The sequence below is a fragment of the Callithrix jacchus genome, chromosome 22, assembly GCF_049354715.1.
Source record: "Callithrix jacchus isolate 240 chromosome 22, calJac240_pri, whole genome shotgun sequence".
NCBI classification, from domain to species: domain Eukaryota; kingdom Metazoa; phylum Chordata; class Mammalia; order Primates; family Cebidae; genus Callithrix; species Callithrix jacchus.
The window spans coordinates 47,792,066-47,811,972 of NC_133523.1; the positions used below are offsets into that span (position 1 = coordinate 47,792,066).

General features: G+C 49.2%; 1 protein-coding gene across 1 annotated transcript; it reads left to right on the top strand.

Annotated features, from left to right (window-relative positions):
- Nucleotides 1-1,435: 1,435 nt before the first annotated feature.
- Nucleotides 1,436-9,756, top strand: NCR1 (natural cytotoxicity triggering receptor 1). The gene is made up of 7 exons (XM_035285376.3): nt 1,436-1,516; nt 1,598-1,633; nt 1,820-2,104; nt 3,478-3,753; nt 3,985-4,032; nt 5,558-5,605; nt 6,340-9,756. Exons 1-7 carry the CDS (start codon nt 1,483-1,485, stop codon nt 6,519-6,521), a joined length of 909 nt encoding a protein of 302 aa, XP_035141267.3. The 5' UTR covers nt 1,436-1,482; the 3' UTR covers nt 6,522-9,756.
- The last annotated feature ends 10,151 nt before the right edge of the window (nt 9,757-19,907 follow it).

The window sequence follows — 19,907 nt, forward strand, 5'->3', positions numbered from 1 at the left end:
ACCCTAATCAGGCCCCCCTCCCTCCCTGCAGAGTTAGGAGCCTGGTGTTATGTACCCAGCTTGGTTTCACTATTTGGATGAGCAGTGATTGTTACGTGTTTCTCATTCTGCTCTCTTTTCGTGTTTCAGTGTTTCTCATTCCACTCCTCTTTTTTTTTTAATTCACAGATTAGAATAAAACAAAATACAGAAAACCACTGTACAAAAAAACCAGATAACTGAAAATGTCTTAAAGTAAAGTGTCTGGCTGTCATCAGACACAGAGAGAATGTTAGAATGAATTTTATAGTGTTGGGTTGGATGGAGTAAGACACACCAGCATGAACCCATGGCCGTGTGTGCAATACAGACAGGTGGTAGGTAGAAGACAGATGAAGATAATTGATAGATACAGATGTGTGTATATAAATTAGCATGCATACTTATGTTTTCTTTTCTTTCTTTTTTTTTTGAAACAGATTCTCACTCTATTGCCCAGGCTGGAGTGCGATGGCACAGTCTCATCTCACTGTAACCTTCGCCTCCTGGATTTAAGTGATTCTCCTGCCTCAGCCTCCTGAGTAGCTGGGATTACAGGCATATGCCGCCATGCGTGGCTAATTTTTGTACTTTTTAGTAGAAATGGGATTTTTCCATGTTGCTTGGGCTGGTCTCGAAATCCCAACCTCAGGTGATCCACCCACCTTGGCCTCCCAAAGTGCTGGGATTACAGGTGTGAGCCTCTGCGCCCAGCCTTAGAGTTTTTTTTTTTTTTTTAAGAGACATGACAATTTAAAAAATTGCATAATCTTGGATTAAATCCTAAACCAAATACATGTCACTGCTAAAACACGTGGTGAAATTTGAATAAAGTCGATAGCATAGACAAGTGTGTCCTATCAATGATGCTTCTTGGCTTTGACCATCGATAACATAACAAAATGTCCTTGGATTTAGAACTACAACTTGAAGTGATTCGAGGTTAGGGCATCAGCCCTGGGCATGACTTCCCACATCACAGAATTGAGAAGTTAACCCAGGAAAAAGAAGAAGAAGAAGAAAAGAGGCTGGGCTCAGTGGCTCACGCCTGTAATCCCAGCACTCTGGGAGGCCAAGGCAGGTGGATCACTTGAGGTCAGGAGTTCGAAACCAGCCTGTCCAACGTGGCGAAACTCCATCTCTTAAAAAAAAAAAAGAAAGAAAGAAAAAGGGGGCGGGGCAGAGAAATTTTTAAAAAAGAGAGAAAGAGAAGTTGACCCAGAAATGTATTTCAGGCTGAGCAGAAAGTGGTCAGGGGAGCTGGCTAGACCACAGCTGTGTCATAGAGACCATGGCCTTTCTGTAGGCTCACGGTCAGAGGTGGAGGGGAATTGTGAAGTTCTTATGAGAAAAGTCAACGTGAAAGCCACATGGTAATGAGGGTTGGCCTCATCTACCACTTCCTCTGCATCTCCCTGGCACACTGGGCTCAGTCACTACCCCACTGCCAGCAGAATCTGAGCGATGCCTTCCACACTCCCTGCCCTGCTCTGCCTCGGTGAGTTCTTGCCCGGATGGATGGGGAATGGAATCAGGGTGTGCCTGGGAAGCAATAGGTCTCATTATTCCCATCTTGCAGGGCTGTGTCTGAGCCAGAGGATCAGCACCCAGCAGCGTGAGTCCTTCCTTCAAAGCTTAGGGTCACTCTTACGGGTTCAGGCCAAGCACCCTCCACCCAAATACAACTGGGAAGAGGGGACAGGGTGCGGGCTTCCCAGGAGGACTTAGGGCCAGCAGCTGGGTGGAGCCTAGGGTGGGAAGGTGGGCTCAGCTGGGACTCCAGCATCTGATTCCCTTCCAGAGACTCTCCCAAAACCCTCCATCTGGGCCAAGCCCAGTTTCATGGTTCCAAAGGAAAAGCCGGCGACCATCTCTTGCCAGGGAAATTATGGGGCTGTTGAATACCAGCTGCATTTTGAAGGAAGTCTTTCTGCCGTGGAGAGACCAAAACCCCCTGAGCGCATTAACAAAGTAGAGTTTCACATCCCGGCCATGACGTCCCGCACGGCCGGGCGATACAGCTGCTTCTATCGGGTTGGGGAGCTCTGGTCAGAACCTAGCGACTCACTGGATCTGGTGGTAACAGGTAAGTGTCCCGCTCCGTAACTGGAGAGTCAGCTCAGTCTACCGCCGGGATGGAGCCTCATCTATTAACTCTTCCAAGCCCCACTCAGACGCTGCTTCTCTCGGAAGGAGGTTGGGTGGACGGATGTACTCATCACGTCCCTGCCTACAAGGGCTTGTCTGCAGACAGCGTCTCTATGTCCTAGCAGCAGATGTGTCCTCGGTCAAGTTCTCCAAGAAACAGATTCTGAGATAGATATTTGTGTGCAGGAGGGTGACTGACAAATGTCCTCAACAGCATCGCCTGTGGGCCAGGCGCAGTGGCTTAGGCCTTGCTTTCCTCATCCATCACAGGTGATGGGTTTAAAAAAATATATTTTGGCTTTTTTTTTTTCAGACAGTCTTGCTCTGCTCCCCAGGCTGGAGTGCAGTGGTGCAATCTCAGCTCACTGCCACCTCTACCTCCTGGATTCAAGCAATTATCCTGCCTCGGTCTCCCAAGTAGTTGGGACTACAGGCACCTGCCACCATGTCTGGCTAATTTTTGCATTTTTAGTAGGGATGGGATTTCACCATGTCAGCCAGGCTGGTCTCGAACTCCTGACCCAGGAGGTCGAGGCTTCAGTGAGCCAAGATAGTGCCATGGCGCTCCAGCCTGAGCGACAGAGCAAGACCCTGTATCATTATTTTTTTTGTTTCTTTTTCTTTTTTTTTTGTTTTTATATCAAGTGATACAGTATTAGGTATAAACCCTACCATTTTTAAATTTTTTTATATATTAAAATACTTTTATTAACTTCTTTCTATTTTTTTTAAATTCTTAAATCGAAAAAGATGGGGTTTTGCCATGTTGGTCAGGCTGGTTTTGAACTCCCGACCTCAGGTGACCCACCCACCTCGGCCTCCAGAGTGCTTGGATTACAGGCGTGAGCCACCATGCCCAGCCAAACCCTGTCGTTTTTAAAAAATTGTTTAGGCTGGGCATGGTGGCTCATACCTGTAATTCCAACACTTTGGGAGGCCAAGGCGGGCGGATCATGACCTCAAGCGATCAAGCCCAGCCTGCTCAAGATGGTGAAACCCTGTCTCTACTAAAAATACAAAATTTAGTTAGGCGTGGTGGCAGGCACCTGTCGTCCCAGCCACTCAGGAGGCTGAGGCAGGAGAAACACTTGAACCCGGCAGGCGGAGGTTGCACTGAGCTGAGATCACGCCACTGCACTCCAGCCTGAGCAACAGAGTGAGATGCCATCTCTCAAACAGATAAATACATTTAAAAATGGCTTAGATGGTAAATCTTCTAAAATAATTTGACCAAAATAATAATAATTTTTCTAAAACAGCTGGCTGCTCATCACTGAGTTTCTGGTGCGGGGACCCCGCCTTCTCTCGTAGGAATGTATGACACGCCCACCCTCTCAGTTCATCCCGGACCGGAAGTGATCTCGGGCGAGAAGGTGACCTTCCATTGCCGTCTGGGGACTGCAACAAGCACCTTCTTTCTGCTCAAGGAGGGAAGATCCAGCGTACGGCGCGGATACGGGAAGGTCCAGGCCGAATTCCCCTTGGGCTCTGTGACCACATCCCACAGAGGGACATACCGATGTTTTGGCTCCTACAACAACCATGCGTGGTCTTTCCCCAGTGAGCCAGTGAAGCTCCTGGTCACAGGTGAGGAGAGCCCCGGTTCCCACACCTCCCGCTGCCATGTCGTACCTGGAGCCCTAAGGGATCTCCAGATCGTGATGGGGAGGGTATCAAAGGGACGTCGGCTTCCTGGGGGCCCAGGTGGTGGTGTGAGGAAGATCACCAGAAACAGGAAGGAAGAGGGTGCAGAGAAAGAAATGGTCAGACCAGGGGAAACTCAAAAGCCTTCCTTACGTTCTTCATCTCCTTTTCCAGGTGACACAGAGAATACCAGCCTGGCACCTACAGACCCCACCTCTCCTGGTGAGTAACTGGTCCTTCCAAGCTCAGAGGAGGAATCAGAGGCTCCCAATGACACTAAAAACGGGGCATTCATTCAAAATATTCATCGAGGCTGAGCATGGTGGCTCACTCCTATAATCCCAGCACGCTGGGAGGCCGAGATGGGTGCATCACATTGAGGTCAGGAGTTTGAGACCAGCCTGGCCAACATAGTGAAACGCTGTCTCTACTAAAAATACAAAAATTAGTCAGGTGTGGTAATGGACACCTGTAATCCCAGCTACTCTGGAGGCTGAGGCAGGAGAAGCGCTTAAACCAGGGAGGCAGAGGTTGCATGAGCCAAAATCGTACTACCTCACTCCATCCTCGGTGACAGAACAAGACTCCATCACTATATATATACGTGTGTGTGTGTGTATGTGTGTGTGTATACACACATATATATATTCATCGAGTGCATGGTACACACAGTGAACTACAGTTTAACAGTCAACCAGGCAAATATCTTGGCTTCGTGGCACTTAGATTCTAGGAGGAGGAGACAGACTGGGGGTCGATGTCAGGACAGCACACAGGAGGAAATGGGGCTATGGAAGGACAAAGACAAAGAAGAACAGACTTAAAGTGTTTGGGAGGGCAGGCAGCACCATTAAATGGGCTGTCCAGATCGGCCTCACAGAGAAGGAGACATCCGAGCAAACGCCTTCGGACGTGAGTTTGTCGTGTGGCCCTCAGGAGAAAGGAGGGTCGGAGAGAGGAAACGGCCTCTGCCTGTGCCCTGAGGCAGGAAGATGACCAGGGTGTCAAAAGAACAGCAGTGAGGCCAGGAGGGTTGGAAATGACGTCTGGAAGATGACGGTGGGGATGGGATGGGGATTGGGCTGGGGCTGCGTGGTCAGGACGCTGAGAAAAACAGTGAGACTTTGAATTTGACTATGTGTGAGGAGAGGAGTGATGCTGACTTAATGAGGAAAATGAGGCTTAGGTAGAAGACCTGGGCTGGGCGTGGTGGCTCACACCTGTAATCCCCGCGCTTCGGAAGGTAGAGGCGGGCACATCACTTGAGGTCGGGAGTTTGAGACCAGCCTGGCCAACACAGGGAAACCCCTGTCTCTACTAAAAATACAAAAATTAGCTGGGCATGGTGGTGCATGCCTGTAATTACAGCTACTCTGGGCTGAAGCAGGAGAATCACTTGAACTCGGGAGGCAGAGATTGCAGTGAGCTGAGATTGTGCCATTGCACACCAGCCTGGGCGACAAGAGTGAAACTGTGTCTCAAAAAAAAAAAAAAAAGAAAGAAAAAGAAAAAGAAATGTAGAAGACGTGACCGTTGCAAAGACACACACTCATGAGTGCTAGAGTGGACTCCCTCCTCAGGCTTGTCCATCTGCGGACCCTTCCACTGTACCTGCTGGATGAAGCTCTGGGACCTGCAGGGCGGGTGGGACCTTGAAGAAGGTCATTGGGTATACCCAAGGGAAGGAGCGCTGGGGTGGAGGAGGCCAACACCATCCCCTTTTCTTTACTTCCCTTATTGTTGGCAGACTCTGGGGACACCTACCTTTTATCCACAGAGACGGGGCTCCAGAAAGGTAAGTGGACACCTGGGGCCGAGGGCTGTAAAGGAAGGAGCTGGGTGGAGAGTCCCGAGCAGGGAAGGAGATGGGGATCAGTGAAACAGGAGGGTGTCCTTGGCCAGGTGCGGTAGCCCACGCCTGTAATCCCAGCACACTGGGAGGCCAAGGCAGGCAGATCATCTGAGGTCAGGAGTTTGAGACCAGCCTGGCCAATGTGGGGAAACCCCATCTCTAGCAAAAATACAAAAATGGGTTGGGCATGGTGGCTCAAGCCTGTAATCCCAGCACTTTGGGAGGCTGAATCGGGCAGATCACGAGGTCAAGAGATCGAGACCATCCTGACCAACATAGTGAAACACCGTTTCTACTAAAAATACAAAAATTAGCCGGGTATGGTGGCACGTGCCTGTAATCCCAGCTACTTGGGAGGCTGAGGCAGAAGAATCACTTGAACCCGGAGGCAGAGGTTGCAGTGAGCCGAGATCGAGCCACTGCACTCCAGCCTGAGCGACAGAGTGAGATTCCGTCTCAAAAAAAAAAAATACAAAAATTAGCCAGGTGTGGTGGCGCTCACCTGAAGTCCCAGCTACTCGGGAGGCTGAGACGAGAGGTGGAGGTTGCAGGGAGCTGAAGATCGCACTGTTGTACTCCAGCCTGGGCAACAAGATCAAGGCTCTGTCTCAAAAAAGAATAAAACAGAGGGTGTCCTTGGGTCCCTGTCAGCAATCACCCTGTTCTCCTGCCCACAGAGCTTGCCCTCTGGGACCACACTGCCCAGAATCTCCTTCGGGTGGGCCTGGCCTTCCTGGTCCTGGTGGCTCTGGTGTGGCTCCTGGTTGAAGACTGGCTCAGCAGGAAGAGGACCAGAGGGCGAGCCAGCAGAACTTCCACTGGGCAATGCAGGAGAAGCTTGAACACAAAGACTCTCTGAAGAACGCCCGAGAGATGCGGCAGCCGTGGGTGGAACTGAAAGCCGGTGTTGAGCCTGTGTTGAACCCACGGAGGAGGGAGTCACTGCAGGAAACAAGGGACAATGCCATTCCATTTGTCAGACCATCCCAGATGACACAGGAGGTGGGAGAAACAAGCTAAATTTCTTCGTAATTTTTTTCCTGAGGCAGAGTCTGGCTCTGTCATCCAGGCTGGAGTGCAGTGGCGCGATCTCAGCTCACTGAAACCTCCGCCTCCCAGGTTCGAGTGATTCTCCTGCCTCAGCCTCCTGAGTAGCTGGGATTACATGTACGCACCACCACACCTAGCTAATTTTTTGTATTTTTAATAGAGACGGGGTTTCACCGCACTAGCCAGGATGGTCTCGATCTCCCGACCTCATGATCCGCCTCGGCCTCACAAAGTGCTGGGATTACAGGCGTGAGCCACCACCCCTGGCCACTAAATTTCTTTTGTAGACAAATCCTATGGTCTCTTCTAGGCTCTAAGTATGTTTGTGCAACTTACTGCAAACCATACTTTTAACAGCTCTAGTCTTTTCTGAAAAGACCTCTCCTTCTCTAATAGAACGGCCTTGGAAATATTTTCTTCCTACTCTGGGCCTTATTTCTTCCCTTTCTCTGCAGGGAAGCATTCAAAATAGTTAATAACCGGCCGGGCGCGGTGGCTCACGCCTGTAATCCCAGCTACTCGGGAGGCTGAGGCAGGAGAATTGCTTGAACCCAGGAGGCGGAGGTTGCAGTGAGCCGAGATCACGCCATTGCACTCCAGCCTGGGTAACAAGAGTGAAAACTCCGTCTCAAAAAAAAACTAATATAGAATAGGTCTGAATCAAATGGTTCAGGAGGCATCGCGGCCACAACCAGTCACAGAGAAGCAGCTTTGTAAGTGAATCCTGCTGGGCGCGGTGACTCACACCTGTAATCCCAGCACTTTGGGAGGCCAAGGCAGGTGGATCACCTGAGGTCAGGAGTTTGAGACCAGCCTGGCCAACATGGTGAAACCCTGTCTCTACTAAAAATACAAAAATTCAGCCCGACACAGTGGTTGGAAAATGCAGCCTTGACTCCATGTGACTGTGCGGCAGGCTAAATATTGGTACTTCTCGTGAACTAGACAGTGAAGGGTTTTGTAACAAGTACCTCCCGTGTCTGTTACAAGTGCCTCCTATGTGCCAGGCTCTGGTGAATGCATTGCCCACAGAGCAAACATGGCCCCTGCCGTGATAGGATCGGTTATCCAGGGGTGCAGACCTCAAATAAATGAATCAGTAAATGGGGAGTCAGTCTTCCGTTGCTGCTGTTGTTCCTTCTTTTTCTTTTTTAGGCTGAGGTGCAGTGGTGGGATCACAGTTCACTGTGGCCTCGACCTCCTGGGCTCAAGTGATCCTCCCACCTTGGGCTGAGTAGCTGGGACTACAGCACATGCCACCACACCTAGCTATTTTTTAAATTATTGTTTGTAGAAATAAGGTCTCCCTATGTTGCCCAGGGTAGACTCAAACTCCTGGGCTCAAGCAATTCTCCTGCCTTGGGCCCCCAAAGTGCTGGGATTATAGGTACGAGCCAGCATGCCAGGGGATATTTTTAGGTTTTGTTTTGTTTTGCTTTGCTTTGTTTTGTATTTTGTTTTGTTTCTGAGATTCTCTTTTGAGTTTTGCTGTGTCGCCCAGGCTGGAGTGCAGTGGCACAATCTCTGCTCACTGCAACCTCCGCCTCCCAGGTTCAAATGATCCTCCTGTCTCAACCTCCCAAGTAGCTGGGATTACAGGCATGAGCCACCACACCTGGCTAATTTTGTATTTTTAGTACAGATGGGGTTTCTCCACGTTGGTCAGGCTGGTCTTGAACTCCTGACCTCAGGTGATCTGCTCACCTTGGCCTCCCAAAGTGCTGGGATTACAGTCACCGTGCCCAGCCTTTTTCAGTTTTTGTGGGTACACAGTAAGTGTATATATCTATGAGGTACATGGGATACTTTGAGGCATGCAATGCCTAATAGTCACGTCAGGTACACGGGGTATCCATCACCTCAAGTATGTACCCTTTGTGTTACAAATAATGCGATTATAATCTTAGTTTTTCTAAAATGTTCAGTTAGGTTATTTTTTACTGTAATCACTCAGTCGTGCTAGCAAATACTAGGTCTTATTCATTCTATTTCTTGTGCCCATTAATCATCCCCTCTTCCCCACCACCCTTCCCAGCCTCCAATAACCATCATTCTACTTTCTGTCTCCCTGAGTTCAGTTGTGTTCATTTTTAGCTCCCACAAATAAGTGAGAACAAATGAAGTTTGTCTTTTTCTTTTTTTTGAGACGTTTGCTCTCACTCTGTTGCCCCCAAGCTGGAGCGCAATGGCACAATCTCAACTCACCACAACCTCCACCTCCCGAGCTCAAGTGATTCTCCTGCCTCAGCCTCCCCAGTAGTGGAGATTATAGGCATGTGCCAGCACACCCGGCTAATTTGTGTATTTTTAGTAGAGACAGGGTTTCACTATGTCAACCAGGCTGGTCTCGAACTCCTGACCTCAGGTGATGCACCCATCTCAGCCTCCCACAGTGCTGGAGTTCTGAGATTACAGGCATGAGGCAGCGCCCCTGGCCTGAAGCGTGTCTTTCTGTGCCTGGCTTATTTCACTTAACATAATGAGCTCCATTTCCATCCATGTTGTTCAGATGACAGGCTTGTGACAGAGGAAATACTAGAACCTCTTCCCGTGCAAGATGCCATCTGATAGGGACCTTGAGGAAGGTGTGGATGTAGGGAAGGGGAGGGTGCTGGTAGAGACTGAGACACAAGACAGGAGTGAAACGCGCTCGGTGTAACCAGAGCTTTGAATGGGAGGGAGAGGTGGCTCTGCGTCACGCTGTTGCCATCTCACCCGTGCTCCACAATGTAGCAGTCACTCTTGGGAGGTATCACCTGCAGTTCTTTGTATCACATCTAAAATGGTTAAGGAGTGGGACACAAGGGCGACGTGGGAGTGAAAGTTTAATAAGCAAAGTAGGCCGGGTGCGGTGGCTCACACCTACAATCCCAGCACTTTGGGAGGCCGAGGCGGGTGGATCACGAGGTCCAGAGATCGAGACCATCCTGGTCAACATGGTGAAACCCCGTCTCTACTAAAAATACAAAAATTAGGCAGGCGTGGTGGCGGGCACCTGTAGTCCTAGCTATTTGAAAGGCTGAGGCAGGAGAATCGCTTGAACCTGGGAGGCAGAGGTTGCAGTGAGCCGAGATTGCGCCATTGCACTCCAGCCTGGGTAAAAGAGTGAAACTCCATATATTTTTAAAATGGCTCACGCCTGTAATCCCAGCACTTTGGGAGGTTGAGGTGGGTTGATCACCTGAGGTCAGGAGTTTGAGACCAGCCTGGCCAACATGGTGAAACCCCATTTCTAAAAAAAAAAGAAAAAAACCTGTTTGTGTTGCCGGTCGCGGTGGCTCATGCCTGTAATCCCAGCACTTTGGGAGGCCCAGGCGGGTGGATCACGAGGTCAAGAGATCGAGACCATCCTGGTCAACATGGTGAAACCCCGTCTCTACTAAAAATACAAAAAAATTAGCTGGGCACGGTGGCGCGTGCCTGTAATCCCAGCTACTCAGGAGGCTGAGGCAGGAGAATTGCCTGAACCCAGGAGACGGAGGTTGTGGCGAGCCGAGATCGTGCCATTGCACTCCAGCCTGGGTAACAAGAGCGAAACTCTGTCTCAAAAAAAAAAAAAAAAAACCGTTCGTGTTAACCATAATCTGCATACTGCGTATCAAATCCTCAGAACTAACTCATCTTGTAACTGAACACTTCTGCCCATTGACCAACATCTCACTCCCCTCCTGCCCCAGCCCGGGGAACCTCTACCTACTCTCACTTCTAGGAGATCAACCTTCCTCTTTTTTTTTTAGAGGGTCTCACTCTGCACACCCAGCCTGGAGTGCAGTGGCGCAATCTCAGCTCACTGCAACCTCCACTTCCCAGGTTGAAGCGATTCTCCTGCCTCAGCCTCCAGAGTAATTGGGATTACAGGCGTGAGCCACCGCGCCCAGCCAGAAGACCCACTCCCAGTGGCCCTCACTGGCCCATGGCTCTGGGGGGGGCCCGCGTTCCCTAAGGCATAACTCACACAGGCAGCCTTTGTTCTGACCTGTTGCGTGTGCTCCCCACCTGCTGGAAACCGGCCCCTCTCCCCACACCTGCTCTGAAGCTGTCTGTGTGACCAACGCTAATGAGCTTCCTGGAACACACAGTGACCTGCTCAACCGTTCTGATGACTGCTCCTCCACACTTGTATTTGACACATTGACCACTTCCTCCTCAAAGGAGTCAGTTCGCTGGTTCTCTCGGACACTTCCTGCTAGTCGTCTTCTGACGGTTACAGCATGCACAGGCTTACGGACGCCTCCAACACCAGAGCCGACGTCTAGGGGCTATGGATTCAAGCCTGGTGGCTCTCGTGCCACTCCACGGCTCCCAGTGCTCCAAGACTGGCATCCACATCTGCTTCTCTGAGCACTAGTGATTTTGTTCTTTTTTGTTTGTTTCTTATATAAAAGTTTTAATTTGTTAAAGTCCAATTATCAGTTGACAATTACCAATTTTTATTTTGTTGTTTGTGCTTTTGGTGTCAAATGTAAGAATTCACTGCTAGATCCAAAGCAATGAAGAATTGCCACTGTCGTCTTCCCCCTCCTCCTCCTGTTCTTCCTTTCCTCCTTCTTCTTTCTTCTTCTTTTTTCTATTTTTTTATTATTATTGTTTTTGAGACAGTCTTACTCTGTCGCCCAGGCTAGAGTGTAGTGGAACGATCTTGGCTCGCTGCAGCCTCCACCTCCTGGGTTCAAGCGACTCTCCTGCCTCAGCCTCCTTAGTAACTGGGATTACAGGTTCCTGCTACCATGCCCGGCTAATTTTTGTATTTTTAGAAGAGACAGGGTTTCACCAGGTTGGTCAGGCTGGTCTCGAACTCCTGACCTTGTGATCCTCCTGCCTCGGCCTCCCAAAGTGCTGGGATTACAGGCCTGAGCCAACGCGCCCAACTTCTTCTTTTTTTTCTCAGTTAGAGACAGAGTCTCACCATGTTGCCCAGGCTGGCGTCAAACTCCTGGGTTCAAGTGACGCTCTTGCCTAAGCCTCCCAAAGTCCTGGCATTCAGGTGTGTTGTTATAAACTGCTATAAACATTCATGTGCAAGCTACTCTGTGGACATATGTTTCCTTTTTTTTTTTTTTTTTTTTTTTTTTTGAGACAGAGTCTTGCTCTGTTGCCCAGGCTGGAGAGCAGTGACTCGATTTCGGCTCACTGAAACCTACCGCCCCAGTTCAAGTGATTCTCCTGCCTCAACCTCCCAAGTAACTGGGATTACAGGCATGCCCCACCACTCCCGGGTAAATTTTTTTTTTAGATGGAATTTCGAACTTGTAGCCCAGGCTGGATTGCAATGGCACAGTCTCAGCGCACCACACCTCTGCCTCCTGGGTTCAAGCAATTCTCCTGCTTCAGCCTCCCGAGTAGCTGGGATTACAGGCAGTGACACCACACTGAGCTAATTTTGTATTTTTAGTAGTAATGGGGTTCCTCCATGTTGGTCAGGCTGGTCTCGAACTCCCAACCGCAAATGATCCACCCACCTCGGCCTAAGTGCTGGGATTACAGGCTTGAGCCACCGCGCCCGGCAAGGTTGTCTTCTTATAATTAACAAGGTTTCCCATCCTCAGCGCTGTGGTTTCTGGAGCCAGACAGTCCTGTATTGCGCGGGATTGTCTTAGTCAGCTCAGGTTGCGATAACGAAATACTGGGCGGCTTAAACAACAGAAATTTATTCTCTCGGGCCGGGCGCGGTGGCTCAAGCCTGTAATCCCAGCACTTTGGGAGGCCGAGGCGGGTGGATCACGAGGTCAAGAGATCGAGACCATCCTGGTCAACACCGTGAAACCCCGTCTCTACTAAAAATACAGAAAATTAGCTGGGCATGGTGCCTGTAATCCCAGCTACTCAGGAGGCTGAGGCAGGAGAATTGCCTGAACCCAGGAGGCGGAGGTTGCGATGAGCCGAGATCGCGCCATTGCACTCCAGCCTGGGTAACAAGAGCGGAACTCTGTCTCAAAAAAAAAAAAAAAAAGAAAGAAAAAGAAAATAAATTTTTATTTTCTCGCACTTTTGGAGCCCCGGAAGCCCATCATCCAGGCGCCAGTGGCTGCAGTTCCTGGAGGAGGCTCTTGGCGGCGCTTGCAGACGGCAATCTTTTTTTTTTTTTTTTTTAATTGCATTTTAGGTTTTGGGGTACATTGCAGAACATGCAAGATAGTTGCACAGGTACACACATGGCAGTGTGTTTTGCTGCCTTCCTCCCCTTCACCCACATTTGGCATTTCTCCCCATGCTATCCCTCCCCAGCACCCCCCCCCGCGCTGTCCCTCCCCTAGTCCCCCCAATAGACCCCAGTGTGTAGTACTCCCAAGACGGCAGTCTTCCGCGTCTCTGTGGCCTTTCATCCCGCAATGCATGTGTGAGCTCTCCCACGTGGTTTTTTTTGTTTGTTTTGTTTTTTTGAGACCGCGTTTCACTCTGTTGCCCTGGCTGGAGTGCAGTGGTGAGATCTTGGCTCACTGCGACTGTTATCCCGGGTGAGTTGATAGGAAAACGCCACGCTCTGAAATCTGACTGTCAGTCCTGTATTGCTGGCAACCGAGAGTCAGCTCACGCTTAAAATCTCTCGGCCCCACTCTCAACCCAGAGCGTTTCCAATTGCTGTTTTGTAAAAAAAAAAAAAAATCTCGGCCCCGAGGAAGGGGTTTGATTTCCTTTTATATGTTGCTCAGGGTAAGGGGGCAGAGCGGAATTTAACAGGCGCAGAATAGGCAGGTTAGGGGAGGAGGCTGGTAACTAGGAGGCAGGAGGCTCCCGTGATTGATGATTAACTGAGGAGGGTATACACGAGGAGTTCCCATGATTGCTGGTTACCAAGGGGGCATTCGGTACTTTCCAGATAATCAATCAAGGGGGGATCACAATAGCAAGGGGGCCTGTCCAGCAGGATATGTTTACAACGGTTATATATTTCTTTAGTTCTTTTTTTTTTTAAGATGGGGTTTCACCATATTGGTCAGGCTGGTCTCGAACTCCTGACCTCAGGTAATGCACCCACCTCAGCCTCCCAAAGTGCTGGGATTACAGGTGTGAGACATGGCGCCCGGCTATGTTTCTTCAGTTCTAAGCACAACATGACCCAGCACAGTGTGGCCCAGGTATGCACTCAAGGGAGAAACGGCGGGGGACGGGGCAAGAAGCCAAGATGGAGTCAGTCAGGCTCACAGCTAAGATGGAGTCGGTCAGGTTAGCACAAGTTAGGTTGTCACATTTTCCACTGGTGTTTTTGGGGAGTGAAAGCATTGACTCTTTAGTTATAACAAGAGGGTTATATTGGGTTTTGAGATGCAAAAGCTTGACAGACCCTCTGCGCTGTTGAATGAAATCTGGGAACGAATACCTGGAGCAGGTAAAGGAGATAAACAAGCAGGATTGGGGCGCGCTTCCTGGACGAGTGGCTGGATGACGTCTGGAGCCTGCTGGAGAGACTGCAGGTGCTGTAACAAGTGAGCCTGGGATCTTTTTGCTGGTGGGTGTATTTTAGTTTAGGCAATATAGGCGGAGGCCTTTTGTACATGATTTTAAAAGAGAGACACCTTTAAGGAGTGCATTCAACTTTAAGAAGGGCTAAAGGAAGGAGGTTTGTTTAACCCTTACCGGTTTTTAAGATTAATTTTGTGAGAGTACTTTTTAAGGTTTGAATTATGCGTTTTACCCGTTTAGAGCTGTGAGGTTGACAGGAATAATGGAGTTTTTATTGAATGTTTAACGCCTTACTGACTGACTGAGCTATGGACGAGGTTAAGGCTGGCCCATTATTAGATTTTATAGCAAACGGCAGCCCATGTTGAGGGATGATTTCATTGAATAAGAATTTACCACGGAGGCAGTTTTGGTTTTGGTGGCAAATGCCTTGTTTATTTAGAAAAAGTGTTTACCATTACTAGGGAACACTTACATTCCGCCCAGTGTGGCTTTGTTTTCGTGAAGTTTATTTTTTACCTTTTTTTGGGCCACATTCCCGGAGGCGGTGGCCCAGCTTAGGCTTGGGTTTCTGTTTGGCGTTTACCTGTGCACAGGTTGTGCGTTGGGAGGCCTCTTGGTTAAGTTTTGAAGGCGAGGAATTTAAAACAGTTTTTTAAAAGCTGGGCTAATTTTACTTTTTTAAGTGGGTGGAAGAACGGAGGTAACCAACCAAGGCTTTTTTTAGGGCCTTGACCTCCAAAGTGCTTAGATTACAAGCCTGACCCACTACTCCCAGACTTCCAAATCAGTTTCTTTTTCTTTTTCTTTTGAGACAGAGTTTCGCTCTTGTTACCCAGGCTGGAGTGCAATGGCGCGGTCTCGGCTCACCACAACCTCCATCTCCTGGGTTCAGGCAGTTCTCCTGCCTCAGCCTCCTGAGTAGCTGGGATTACAGGCACACACCACCATGCCCAGCTAATTTTTGTATTTTTAGTAGAGACGGGGTTTCACCATGTTGACCAGGAGGGTCTCGATCTCTTGACCTCGTGATCCACCCGCCTCGGCCTCCCAAAGTGCTGGGATTTACAGGGCAAGAAAATTTTGGAATTTGGGGGAATTTACCAACTATTTGGGTTTTTACTGACCTGAATATTTGATACTTGTTTTTTTTTTTTTTTTTTGGAGAGTATGTTGGTGGTTGGGTACGTCAGGCTGCAAGCAGGAAGGTTAAAGGTGTGACCGAAAGCTGGGCTGCCTTTTGGGCAGCGGAGTTTGCCCTTAGATTTTTTTGGGTAACGCCTGCGTTTGGTTTTTTTGTTGTTGCAGCTGCTGTTTTGATGTTTCCTGCAGTGGATCACAGCCACCCCACTGCAGAGCTTGAGCAAGGGCAACCAACGGAGTGTTTTGTGCTGAAGTTCTGGCTGGTGGGGCCTGGGCCCGCAGGACATTTATTTTTGTGGTAACGGCCACACTGGCTTTTTGCACTTTTTGCTTAAGGAAGCTACTGCTGTTAGTAAATACTGTGGCATTTGCCTTTTTTAAAGGAACATCCCGGAGATGAGGTTGGCCAGTTTTTGTAGGTTTTTTTTTTTTTTTTTGAGACGGAGTTTTCGCTATTGTTACCCAGACGAGTGCAATGGCGTTATCTCGGCTCACTGCAACCTTCGCCTCCTGGGTTCAGGCAATTCTCCTACCTCAGCCTCCCGAGTAGCTGGGATTACAGGCACACACCACCATGCCCAGTTAATTTTTGTATTTTTAGTAGAAACGGGGTTTCACCATGTTGACCAGGATGGTCTCCATCTCTTGACCTCGTGATCCACCCGCCTCGACCTCCCAAAGTGCTGGGATTACAGGCGTGAGCCACCGCGCCCAGCCCACTCCTTTGTAGTTTTTAACAGCTTTTGGCAATTACGGACACGTGCACTTAGGTTTGGATTAAGAAGTAGAGTAGCTGGATTTGAACACCTCGTGGGGGAGACAGTTAAACGAGGCTGATTTAACAGCGAACTCTGGTACTGTTATGCGGGGCGTTTGACATTTACCGGAAGCGCTGCGCAGCCACGTGATATGGGGGCGTTTGGCATTTACCGGAAGCGCTGCGCAGCCACGTGATATGGGGGCGTTTGGCATTTACCGGAAGCGCTGCGCAGCCACGTGATATGGGGGCGTTTGACATTTACCGGAAGCGCTGCGCAGCCACGTGATAAGGGCGCGTTTGACATTTACCGGAAGCGCTGCGCCGCCATGTTTAATAGCGTGGGGAGCCGTAAGAGCTAAATTCTGGCCCAGGGTTAGTTTATTTGCTTTTTGGACCAGACTTGCCAATGCCCTTAGGGCTTGTAGACAACTCGGCAGGCTTGCGTTTAACTTCGTGGAGTGCGGCCACTGAGATTTTTGCCTTTTTGAAGCCCTTTTAGCCGCCAGAGCAGCCTGTTTTTGTTTTCTATGGTTTTGATTGTTAAAAACCTTTTGAGCTATTCTCAGGAGCTGGGGAATGTTTATTTTAATGAATTTTTTAGGTTTTTTTAACTTTTTTTTTTTAATATTAGGAGTTGCCTGGGCCACAAATGCCAAATTAATGGCACGGCTATCTTGGGAGCCGCTGGGTTACAGGCGGTGTAAATTTGACAGGACTTTTGGAGGCTTTTTAAAAACAGCCGGGCTCGGTGGCTCACACTTGTAATCCCAGCACTTTGGGAGGCCGAGGCGGGTGGATCATGGGGTCAAGAGATCGAGACCATCCTGGTCAACATGGTGAAACCCCGTCACTACTAAAAATACAAAAATTAGCTGGGCACGGTGGCACGTGCCTGTAATCCCAGCGACTCAGGAGGCTGAGGCAGGAGAATTGCCTGAACCCAGGAGGCAGAGGTTGCGGTGAGCAGAGATGGCGCCATTGCACTCCAGCCTGGGTAACAAGAGCGAAACTCCGTCTCAAAAAAATAAATAAATAAAAACACTTTAGGTGACTCATGGGGCCCCTAGACAACTTTAGTTGTTTTAGACAGATTTATGGGTTTATTATTTAATTTTTTATTGTACCTAGGTTCTGGGGTAGATATGTAGATCATGCAGGATTGTTGCATAGGTATGTACATGGCAAGGTGGTTTGCTGCCTTCCTCCCCCCATCACCTATATCTGGCATTTCTCCCCACATTACCCCTCCCCACCCCCTGCTGTCCCTCCCCTAGTCCGCTACAACAGACCCCAGTGTGTGATCCTCCCCTCCCTGTGTCCACGTGTTCTAATTGTTCAACGCCCACCCATGAGTGATACCATGCGGTGTTTGATTTTCTGTTCTGTGTCAGTTTGCTGAGAATGATGGTTTCCAGATTCATTCATGCCCCTATGAAGGACACAAACACATCGTTTTTTTATGGCTGTGTAGAATTGCATGGTGTATATGTGCCACATTTTCTTTTCTTTTTTTTTTTTTTTTGAGATGGAGTCTTACTCTGTCACCAGGCTGGAGTGCAGTGGCACAATCTCAGCTCAGTGCAACCTCCGCCTGAGTTCAAGCGATTCTTCTGCCTCAGCCTCCCGAGTAGCTGGGACCACAGGTGCACACCACCACACCCAGCTAATTTTTGTATTTTTAGTAGAGATGGGGTTTCACCGTGGCCAGGATGGTCTCGATCTCTAGACCTCGTGATCCACCCACCTCGGCCTCCCAAAGTGCTGGGATTACAGGCGTGAGCCACTGCACCTGGCCCAAACTCGTCATTTTTATGGCTGTGTAGTATTGCATGGTGTATATGTGCCACATTTTCTTTATCCAGTCTATGGTTGATGGACCTGGGTTGGCTCCAGGTCTTTGCTATTGTAAACAGGGCTGCAATGGATTTATGGGTTTTTGAGCGGCTTTTCTAATGCCCACAAGGAGACACTGGTGGAAATTGTTTAAAGCTTTACTTCCCCCTGAGGTATTTGGGTTCCAGTTAGGCTTAGAAGGAAAAACTTTAGGAGGTTTTTGGGTTTTTTTGCATACTGGCTGAACTACGGAAAAACGGGGGCAGAACTGGGGGAATAGAGGGGGCCAGCAGTTTATAGGAAAGTGGGGTCTGGCTTAGAAGGACTTGGAGCATGGACTGTGAATGACACAAAAGCAGAGCCATGGAGGCGGATTCTGGACTAAGTTAGGCCGTTGATTAAGGAAACTGGTTTGGGTGGCCTCCCGTTTTAGTAACAACTCGCCGGAGGGTCTGGACCATGGGAGCATTTAAAGACCCCTGAGGGTGGCTATTTTGTTTTAAAGCTTGGCTATTTTACTTTACAGAGAGTTTGGAGTTTATCTGTAGTGAGGCGGACTTTGTAGTTATTTGAAAAACCCAAGGAGAAAACTTTTTTTCGACATGCAGTGGAGGGGAGTGGATGGGTGAGGAGGCAGAACCCTCTATGGAAGGTATTTGGGGGAACTCGGTGGTTGGGGAATTCTTTTGGCTTTATATCCAGGATACCCTCGATGTTTCTACGACTTAAGGGAGCGGACTTGAACTGTGTTTTGTTTGCTAGGGGTTTTAGGAGAGACAAGAGCCAACTTTTGGAGACACTGGACTTGATGTGATAAGGGAACAAGGCGATGCCGTTCACACCCACGGGAAGTGAATAGGGGAAGTGGTCAAGTGAAAGGGAGGGCCCAGCGAACGGTTAGAGTTCTGCATGGGTATGAAGACCCCTCATAGAATCGTTAAAAATAAACATGCAAAGATAGACACAAAAGATGATGCCACTGCGCTCCAGCCTGGGCGACAAAGACTCCATCTCAAAAAACAAAAACAAACTGTCATATAAGCTTTCAACCTAAAGCCTCGGCTATATGCCCTCGTTTCTGTGCCTGGGACCATGGCAACCTCCCCCGTATCCATGTTCTTAAAATAGTTTCACCCCTGGCCGGGTGCAGTGGCTCACACCTGTAATCCCAGCATTTTGGGAGGCCGAGGCAGGTGGATCACTTGAGGCCAGGAGTTCGAGACTAGCCTGGCCAACATGGTGAAACCCTGTCTCTAAAAAGAAGAAAATAATTTCACCCCTACCAAAAGTCTGCTGGAGTCAAGTGAGGAGAGGGATCCATCACTTTGGTCAGCACCTGGAAGCCAGTGCTAACGCAAAGTGACAACTTTTCTTCGTTCTTAAGGAAAATTGCAGAGTGGCTTTTTGTTCCCTGACTGGGAATTGAACCTGGGCCGCAGCAGTGAGAGCACTGCATCGTAACCACTAGACCACCAGGGAGCAGAGTGGCTTCTATGCATTTTCTATGAATGACCAAATACAGGTGTAAAAGCTGTGTTTCCCAGGGCAATGGGAAGTAAAGAGAAGGCGGCAGGCGAGAGACATACACAGACTCCCAGAGACAGCCACACAGAGATAGAGACACACGGAGACAGAGACACAACAGAGAGACAGAGACAGACAGCCAGGTCCAGTGGCTCACATCTGTAATCCCAGCACTTTGGGAGGCCGAGACAGGTGAATCACAAGGTCAAGAGATCGAGACCATCCTGGTCAGCATGGTGAAACCCCATCTCTACTAAAAATACAAAAATTAGCTGGCTATGGTGGTGTACGCCTGTAGTCCCAGCTACTCGGGAGGCTGAGGCAGGACGATGACTTGAACCCAAAAGGCAGAGGTTGCAGCGAACACTCCTACGCCACTGCACTCCCCACTGGTGACAGAGCGAGACTCCATTTCAAAAAAGAAAAACAAAAACCATCATCCCTGAACTTCTTAGTAGTTTCCTAGACTGAGCACAAAGCACTGTATGTACTGCAGGTTTGCTCTTGGGCACGTCAATAAACAGCTCCAACGAG

Coding starts and splice junctions, on each gene's coding strand:
- NCR1 (XM_035285376.3), top strand. CDS start 1,483: ATGCCTTCCACACTCCCTGCCCTGCTCTGCCTCG. Junction 1,634..1,819: donor GAGGATCAGCACCCAGCAGC/GTGAGTCCTTCC, acceptor ATTCCCTTCCAG/AGACTCTCCCAAAACCCTCC. Junction 4,033..5,557: donor TACAGACCCCACCTCTCCTG/GTGAGTAACTGG, acceptor TATTGTTGGCAG/ACTCTGGGGACACCTACCTT.